General features: G+C 38.1%; 1 protein-coding gene across 1 annotated transcript in view; it reads right to left on the minus strand.

Moving 5' to 3' along the window:
* The window catches only part of LOC114692230 (ATP-binding cassette sub-family A member 3-like), a 126,249-nt gene extending 117,972 nt beyond the window's left edge, over positions 1 to 8,277 (minus strand). The window contains exons 1-3 of the mRNA XM_037211015.1: positions 8,130 to 8,277; positions 5,675 to 5,927; positions 3,327 to 3,454 (exon numbers count right to left, since the gene is read on the minus strand). Coding sequence (XP_037066910.1) covers positions 3,327 to 3,454; positions 5,675 to 5,927; positions 8,130 to 8,189 — 441 coding nt within the window. The 5' untranslated portion in view covers positions 8,190 to 8,277. The remainder of the gene's footprint in view (positions 1 to 3,326; positions 3,455 to 5,674; positions 5,928 to 8,129) is intronic.
* Positions 8,278 to 10,115: the final 1,838 nt, after the last annotated feature.

Consider the following 10,115-nt stretch of genomic DNA (forward strand, 5'->3'; position numbering starts at 1 on the left):
AAGAGACACCATGACCTCAGCAAATCTTATAAAGGAAAACATTTCACTGGGACTTGCTGTGGAATAATCTTGTACACTGTAAAGACTTGTCACTCAGATTGGTTTAATAAAACACTGATTGGTCGGTAGCCAGGAGGGAAGTATAGGTGGGGTGACCAAACTAAGGATGCTGGGATGAAGAAGGGTGGAGTCAGGAGAGTTGTCAGGAGCCATTGTCACAAACTATTACAGGCTGCAGGATTATGAAGTAGGGATATAGCTGTCATTTAACAAGGTCAACCTATCAGAATAAGGATTCTGCTGGAGGCAACCATCATGCAAGGCATTTTGGAATTACTGCCTTTTGAATGAATTGGTTGTTTTCTTGCTATAGGCTTTTCCCATCTGTTACAAATTTGGGATTCATTTCCCACAGTTTAGTGGTGTTCTGATCATTTACTGGGCATGATTTCCCCCATGCATTTGGGGTATATTGATAACATTCCATAGCTATGTGTGAAACAGTCACACAGTCAAACCTGTTTTCCACAACCAGGTCTTTGTTCCTTTCTCCAATGGAGATGTAGAGATCTGCCTTCCTGCAATTATCTTCATTGGCAAGCGTTTGGTCAGTGTTAAGTGTCCAGGCAAAAGTATCTCATTTGAGACATTCTCAGACACCCAAGGTCACAGAATTACAACATTTCTGAATTTGCTGATTCACAGCCTTTAGACAGATAGGAAACAAGTGTGCCCTGGTTTCACCCTACTAGTAGATAGGAAAAGTGCTGCCCCAACCTACCCTCACACTAACAAATTCTTAACACTTTGTACTTACTTTCACCTTGGTTTATTAATTAGCTTATTATCTAACCACACTTAGGAATGCAATATTACAGATGAATTCCCCATTTTCCCTTCTTAGATTTCCCTAATTGATTTAAAGTCTCCCTCTCATTTGGCCCTGTTCCCTTTAGGAGTTCACTGAGGCTATTATAAGTCACTCCCACCTTGAGTCATGAAGAAAACCTGACAGTTACCACCTTGTGCAGTTCTTATCTGCTTTTATGACCCTGAAAGAATTCAAGCCTTGTGACCTTGCTTTGGCCAGAGAATTGCTGATGTATGTGAAATGAATGATAAATGATGCTAGTGGCTGCACTGGTTACCGGTGGAAAGGTCGCAGGTATGATAGAACCTGGTTAGCAAGTAGTGGAGAGCTTTATTAGGAGGAAGAGAAGGAGGGATAAAAGGACCAGGCCTGGGGAGGAAAGAGAGAGGAAGATGGTGGAGTGGGGGGAGAGAGAGAGCAGAGCAGAATAGAGAGGGTGGGGTCTGTGTCCATCTTTTTAAGGGCTCCCGGTGAAGTGGGCTTAGGGAGCTACACCATGCATGTGTTGATTGTGTGACCACACCGTGTGCACGCAGTCACCAGTGCACACTGATGATGTAAGATGCAAGAACCTTTGCTTAACTCCTGAACTGTGCCTGTGTGGTCATGTAGTTGGAGTGAGGGCAGAATTCTAACAGTATGTGCATAAAAACTAGAAAACTTTGGAGACTCTGGGTAGAAGAAAGAAAGAACAGTGGTGAGATGAGGGAGCTTACTTAGAACAATATAGACTGAAAGAGCACAGTGCGTAGACTCATTCTTTATCCCTCAGATTAGATCCTTAGCTGATTGTAGAGTCTCCTTTGAACTTTGAGAGAGAGCATTTTTTGGCTGGATCCTTAAAGGCCTTTGTTAGAGAGTTTTGAGGAGATACAGAGAAACAAGATGGGCATTCTGTACTGAGAAAAGGTACCAAGCCATGTGGCAAAGTATAGATAAGAAATATGGGTTAATTTAAGTGTAAGCTTGAGCTATTAGCTTAGCATTTATAATTTATAATAAGTCTCTGAGTCAGTTATTTGGGAAGTGGCTGCCCGTTATTTGGGATCAGGTGGTCAGGACAGGAAAACTCTGCTTATGGGGAGTGGCTTACACTTCAGAGGTTTAGCCCATTGTCATCATGGTGGGAAGCATGGTGGCACACAGGCAGACATAGTGCTAGAAAATGAACTGAGAATTCAACATCTGGATCCACAGGCAGCAGGAAAAGAATGACATACTAGGTGTGACTTGAACAACTGAGACCTCAAAGCCTGTCCCCTAGTGACACATCTCCTCCAACAAAGCCACACTTACTCCAACAAGGCCACACTTCCTAATAGTGTCAATCTCTAGGGGCCCATGGGGGCCATTTTCTTTCAAGCAACCACAGACACTATGAGTCAATGTCTGTTGAGAAAATGCACATGTGCCTAAATCCTCATCAACAGATATACAGCTCTATGTTACAGAAAGCTGACATAGATGAATGGAGCCTTGAAAATATGGGCTAGACATTAAGATTATATGGATCCTTCTTCTGCCTCCCCATAAGCACCTGTCTTAGAAACAGTGGGTGTGGCTCCATCTCTAGATTCTACAGACTGATCATTTATTTCTATAACTACCAGGATGGGATGCCCTATATAAATTTTGCTAGAGACTTCAAATTCAAAGCATTGCTCTTTCCTCTTCTTTCTGTGACACCACAAGTTTTTCTTCTGTCCTGATATCCTAAGGCTGAATTGATACAGCCAAGTCTTCAAGTTTTCTGGAGAATTATAAAAGGAATTATATTCTGTCTTTGATTCAAAGAAAGGATTTCTGAGTTCAGTTGTCTGCTAATAAAAATGCCTCTGACTTAAAACACATCTTTGCCACCCCATATATGACAAGTATTGGTTAACTAAGGTTTCCCCTTAGTCTACAATACTCTCCTGTATGTTTTGTGTTGCCGGGACCACAACACCTGACAGAAACAATTTCAAGGAATAAAGATTTACTTTGACTCAGTTTCAGAGGTTTAAGAAAAGCATGGCAGAGCAGAATAGTTCACACTGTAGCCAAGAAAGAGAAAGGGGAAATACCGGGACTCTGCTGGCTTTTTTCTTTCCTCCTTTTATTTTGTCTATATAGCCATGGGATATTTCTCTACACATCTAGGATGGGTCTTCTTCCATTAGTGACCCTTTCTGAAAATACCTTTATAGGTTTCTTAGGTGATTCTAAATCTAGTCAAGATGATAATGAAGACTTAGAATCGTGCTCCCTTATAATCAGTAATATGTATAAAGGCAATAAGTCAACACAGATGGATTAATATTCTTGTTTATTACATATTACTAGTTTGTTCCCAGGAGTGATACTTTCTTCATATGCAAAATTGGGCTAATAGTAATTAATTCATTAAAACATCTTAAACACTAAAGGTACTATTATGAGAACACAACTTATTTGAAAAGTAAAATTTTCTTACCTGAAGTGGCAGAGCATCATTCTTGTTTTTGAAGCCACAGTCAAAAACAATAGCACCCAGCACTTTCTGAGATGCAAAACCAAGCAGACTATAGCTCTCAAACTCTGCTTCTGAAGGAAAACCTCGAACTACAGGGAGACAAAATTATCTGCTTAAATAAAAACATCTGATAATCCTGTTTGAGATGTAGGATACTACTTTACACAGATAAAAACTTATTAAAATATTGTGAATCTTATGACCTTTTTTTCTTAAATGTTGACATGAGTAACTAAGTCTTTGGGTACAAAAATCTTAGAGGTGTTTTATAAAATTTTACTATGAAAAGATTATGTGATGTTAGATGAACCAGTAGCACAATGTACATCCAACCAAGACAATCTATAGAGACAGAAAGCACTCTAGTGTTTCCTGATATGGCAGAGGTCAGAGACTATATAGTTTCTTTGGAGGTGATAACACTCCAATGATTGCCATAGTGCTTGTACCACTCCAAGTACACTGAGATCCACTGACTCGTACATTAAATAGATATATGGTATGCTCAAAAACAGGAGCACAGAGGATGCATGCTCTATGAACATATCAAGAGACTCTTATGGACTGATTTGGACATTTAAAATATTTATTTTAATATTTTAAATATTAAATATTATTTTTATTTTTATATAAATATAATTATTTTATATAATTATTTTATTATATAGGATATTTTTCTGGCCTCTCCTGGCTCTCTCCCATTTTAAGCCTTGTAATTCTAATAACTCTTACCTTTACTTCTCCCTCAATTCTCTTTCCAGTTGTCAGTCCAGGACTTCCTTTCCTTCCTACATCTGTCAGTTAAGACATATAAATCATGGATACACTTTTGGTATCTTTTAGATTGACTCACTAGAGCAGTACCCTGACTGCCACACCCAATGCCCTAATGAGCTGCAAAAAGTCAGATCAGCCTAATGGCAGTTATGGTCACCTCTTCAGAGGTGGTTGATGAGAATAAGTGACAGTAACTGGACAGGGAACTCAGGGCAGGGACCACACAAAACATGGCTAGGAATACCAGAAGGGAGTTCTGTTTCTCATCTCCTCTTAAATGAGCATTGTCTAAAAGTTTCTATGTGAGAGCAGGGTCTAGAACTTCAGTACAGACATTGGCACCATATTTGGAACTAGATTTCCATGAAGATGGGTTATATATATTCCACAATTTTAGCCCATATCCTAAAGGATTTTAGGGTTACTTTCTTAGAGGGGACAATGACACAGAAACAAGGGAAAACTGGTTCCTCAGGGTAGAGACCTAACATTTCAACCTATCCAAAACATAAAAGAGTTAATCCAGTTTGGCAGATTTATGACCCGGACAAGGGACCAACCCCCAGGAAGGCAGGATCACTGCTAGGGAGGCAGAAATGAAAAAAAGAAAAAAAGGTGGAATAATTATTCCTTTAATGAGATTTCTTTCTCTGGGCAGCTGTTGAAATTATACCTTCCCTGTCCTGTTATTTTTCTTTTTTTAAACTGTAATAATTTTTCTTTGAATAGACTTTAGCTTTGCTTGACTTTCAAAGATATATTTGAGAGTTACAATATTGCTGGCATTGTTTTTAATTTATCTAGAATTGAGAGCTCCAGGGCAGGGGACACAGCCTAGCAGAAGGCTTGCCTAGCATGTAGAAGACCGTAGGTGCAATCTTCACTGCAAACAAACAAACCCAAGCCTCCAAACCAGTCTCCACAAATTGATAACCTGAAGAGAAATGTTGAAGGACCTTTGTTTTTAACATTACAGTAAGGGGAAAATACCAGTTTTAAAGCAACTGTAAGAAAGAGAGAATGACTTTTAACTCCAAAAGCAAGCACTTCTGTGTTATATAACAGGAATCCAAATAACACATCTTTCTTATTCATCATGAATTTTGTATCATTCTAAGGAATCAACTAGCTCCAAGTTATAAAGATTTTCCCACATGTTCTCTTCTAAAGGCTTCATCATTTTACATTTAGATCTATGACTCATTTTCAGTTAATTTTAGAGAAGATATGGATTTTTATTATTGTAGCTGATGGTGTCCAATTGTTCTGGTACTATTGTTGAACAGATTTCTTTCACCACATTTTGGTGCATCATTATCAAATTTGTTCTGGTGTCTTAGTGCAATAGATCTACATTTGGGTTCTCTCTTCTCTCACCAATTTGTTTATCTCTACCAATTCCAAATTGACCTAGTTATTACCACCACACTGCAAGTCTTAATAGAACACAGGATCCCCTTCAACCTTAACTTTCAGCATTATTTTGTTTTTACAGATGTAGCAGTCTTTTCTAGAAAACTTGCATATCTAACCTTTTAGAGTGGTGTTGAGATTCTTCTTTACATTCTCAATAATTTCTGTTACCACATCAATATCAGAAGGTATGTAAATCAACTCCCACTCCTTGGCATCTTTGATGAAAGAAGGCATGGTAGAAATGGGTTGAGGCTTGAAATGATATGGTCCAACAACATCTATACCAGTAAGTGTACGGAATATCAACAGCATTACTACAAACAACAATGCTGCCAGGACTTCTGTTACTGAACTAATCAGCCGCCTCTTCTAAAATAAGAAAAAGTTATTGATTAGCTTAAGAGTACAGAGCACACATTCAATGCAAATGAGAGCTTTATTATATTTTTACTTCTGGACCACCATAGAATAAAGGGACGATGTATGCTTAGGACCTGAACTTATGACCTGTCAGCCATTAAAAGTATGGTATATATTCTATGCATTCAGTTCTCACAAATAATCTTACAGATAACATAGAAAACTGGTACATCATCATTATAAATTGTATTGGCAAACTGTCATGTGCTATTTATACATGCTGAGAGTGGACTATGGGAGTGAGGAGCCCCTTCTTCATATTTGAGCCTGTTTATCTCAAGTGTCCTCCAAGAATCCTTGTCCTAGTGAAGGCTGGCCCCTGATGCTCTGGCAAGGAGGAAGGGAATAGCAAACAGCTAATAGTATTAAAAAACATGTGGCCTTGAGAACAGGTAGAAAGTAACCATTTCCATCTGAGGTTGCTATTGTTGATCTCATGCTATAATATACCTGTGCTGGGAATGAGAAGCCAGAAACTCATCCATGCAGAGGACATTCTGCCTTGGACTCTCTGTCAGGCACCCCAGCATGACTGTTTAAACAGTGCTTCCCCAGCTGCTTCTGCTGGATGTCATAAGGACCAGATTTGATGTTTTGCTATCTATCTGCCACTTTATATTTGTTCTTTTACTTAAAGTCCTCACCCAAGGGAGCACTGCTCTGTCTGGGATTCTCAGTCTCACACTCTAGCAGACTATCTCAATGGGACTTCCCCAGTCAATTTCTACTGATTTTGTGAGCACACAATTTTGTTATCTATCTGCTGCTTTCCTTTTATTCTTTCACTTTAGCTTGCTGCATGCTTAATAAACTTCCCCATTTGAAACTGAAACTATGGCTCTTATAAGTCATTCTCTGGACAGAACAATCACTAAATTAATGATGCCTTTGTCACAATGTCTCCAAAATTAATCTAAGTGATGGTTAAGCTATTTAGAAAATGAGGCCATAGGGCAACCATAAAAGGACAAAGCCAAACAAACTCCTGGGCCCTTAGCCTGTTATATAACAAAAGTAGAGCATGGGCTTCTCTTTTCAACAGTTTTGTCATGAAATGGCAGATTATGGGACAAGGCAGATATTTACAGACTAGAAGCTCTTCTATGACTAGACCACCTACAATCGCTGTGATTTTACATAGCTACTTGAATGACCACTAGTAAATTCTGAATCTCTCAAAATGAAGAATAAATAAGTGGACAGAATTCTTACCAAATAAAAGCTTAAATAAAGATACCTTGGTCACTTATTCTGTGTTGACTTTAAAATCACTAATTTTAGAAGATACCCAGTTGGACAGTATATCATTAGTTTTCTACGAGATTTTCTATAGATAACATCTCTGATATGTGGATTATAATTAAGTTGCCTAGGTTATTTTGCAAGACCTTGAAGGCTACTTTGGTAAAACACTGACTCTGGCCCTGCAGCTATCTAATATAACTTGAAAAACAATGACAAGCTTTGCTACCTCTGCTTTACTATTTTGTTTCACACCTCTCTACTTTAATCTTTGGTCAGTCTATTCAGTGCTGAATGTAGATATGGAGATCACTTGAGAAATGTGGTGTTCAAAACTATAATTCAAGGTTAAATGAATCTAGATTTATCTAGTCTCTCTCCCCCAGTTCTCGTGACTAGAAACATCAGACTGTAAAGGAAGGAAAGAGGGAGTACCTGAGTTCCAGGAAGTTCTCCGTGTATTCCCAGAAAAGAAGGATGTCCTTCCCTTTGTTGGCTTTTCTCTCCATTACTTTAATAATCATACCTTTCCCATTTTAATTTCCTTCAAAAGCAGTCTCTACACTAACCTAGAGGCAGTAGTTACAGACACTCCTGTGTTGCCTTCCTTTTTCTCTGCAGTAGAAGCCCTTAACAAACACCTTATCTGGGAATTTTCTTCTGGCCTTTGTATATATTACTACCTCTAAGTTCTAGGCCTGGGCTCTGAAGTCCCCCTGAACTATATCAATTACCTCTTCCCTTCTACCCACTTTTCATGTCACTCTACAGTGTTGATTCATTGGCTTTTATATATTTGGAAGATCTACGCACAGTTTTGAGTTTTTCAAAAGTGCATGCACAGGTGTACACAGACTGCAATGGAACAATCAGGCTCTTATAGACATTCCCATGCATACCTTTACCTACCTTTAATGTAAAATTTTTCCAGAGAAGAACTGTTAATTGGTTGACTGTCAACCAATTCATCCTTCTTCAAAAAAATGTGTGCTCAACTCTAGGGATAAAAGGTGGTTTTCTTCCTTTTTCTTTTCTTTCTTTCTTTTACAATGGTAAGTTACCTAAAATGTGAGCAACAAATAATGGGATTATTTCTTTTTACTACTTTTGTCTTTAATCAATCTCAAAATAGGTAAGATTACATATCTGAAATGAAACAAATTGTATTGGTCCTAACTTTTTCTATTAGTATTCTTTTTTTTTTTTTTTGATTTTTCGAGACAGGGTTTCTCTGTGTAGCTTTGCGCCTTTCCTGGGACTCACTTGGTAGCCCAGGCTGGCCTCGAACTCACAGAGATCCGCCTGCCTCTGCCTCCCGAGTGCTGGGATTAAAGGCGTGCGCCACCACTGCCCGGCTTCTATTAGTATTCTTAATATAAAATAAAGATTATTAATAGTTAATATAGAAACTGGAAAGTAGAAAAATGTAAGTAAGATGTGGTTCCATTTTTTCCAGGTAAAAATGATATAATAATAACAGGATCTGATTTTTTAAAAAATTCTGTTCTTAATATATTAATCATAATAAATAAATCATCACTATCACACCAACAAATAAAAAAAGCAAATCTGTGGAAAGTATCAATCAGTATGTTTTCATATGCTCAGAGTATAACACTCCATTCCAAGTGTTGATGTGTAAACATATTTAAATTCCACTATAGTATTACTGCACATTTACTATACATCATCATATTCTATGCTAGCCATTGAGTATAAAATCAGACTCCATTTAAGCTCTCATGGTATTAGTTTTAAGGAATACCAGTTTGAAAAATCACTCTATGGTGGACCTTCTAGCATGGCTGTATGAGAAGTTCAAAATCTATTTCTAACAGCAAAATTGCTATGAAATTGTTGAACATTAAAAACACAACAATTACTAGCTGTGGTGGCACACACTTTCAATACCAGCACTCAAGAGTAAGGACAGATAGGTCTACATTATCTGTTCTAGGCCAATGATGGCTATATAGTAAGACCCTGTCTAAAGAAAATAAAAATAAAAACACAACCATTAAAAGCCTCCGACAATTGACTTAGAAAATAAAGAAACAGTTATTCAAATAATCTACTAAATCTTGGAAAGAATACTGAGTTGGAGCATTTGAACCATCTCTCACACATTCTCCCTCCTGGCCCTTCATCTTCTTCCCCCATCTGACTCCATGTTAGTTCTAGTCTGGGAAAATCTGATTGAGATGAGAGCCTCTCAAAAACTCTAATATAATATTATGATTGTACCCCATAATAGGAAGAGTACTGAAGATGTCCCATTAAGGCTGAGGACTCAGTTTTTCCTCTCAGTACTTTGATGCATTATGCATCTCTCCACTGACTAATACACAATATAAAAAGAAGCTCCTCTAAAGCTGAGAGTATCCCAGGTCTATGAATATAAACATAAATTTAGAAGGCAATTTGACAGCAGGACCATTTAGCAGGTTCTATGCTAGGACTTATAACTTCCCCAGCCATGGGCTTTTGACCAGGTTTATAGTATCAGGCATAAAATTTCATCCCATGGAGCATGCCTCAAATCAAATCAGAAAGAGGTTAACAGTGTTCCATTATTGCACCAGAGGGCACATTTTTGCCTGGCAGGTTGGTATTGTAACACACAGGGTTTAGTGGTGGGTAAGATCACAGAATTTTTTCTTCTCCAAAGTCTGCATAGCACCTTCCAGTAATGTGAAAACCAGCCGGTAGGGAGGAAGTTCTGGTCAATTTGATATTAATTTTTGTGTGTTCTGCACCCAAAATGTGTGGTGTCTTCAGGTGAACCCACCTTTAATAGGGTTTTACCATGTAGTTAGAGTGAGCAATCACAAGCAATGGTAATAGCTTCCTGACAAAGAAAACACTGAAAAAAGGGAAGTGGAAAGACTTTAAGAG

Source organism: Peromyscus leucopus, chromosome 1 (assembly GCF_004664715.2).
Source record: "Peromyscus leucopus breed LL Stock chromosome 1, UCI_PerLeu_2.1, whole genome shotgun sequence".
Taxonomy (NCBI): Eukaryota; Metazoa; Chordata; class Mammalia; order Rodentia; family Cricetidae; genus Peromyscus; species Peromyscus leucopus.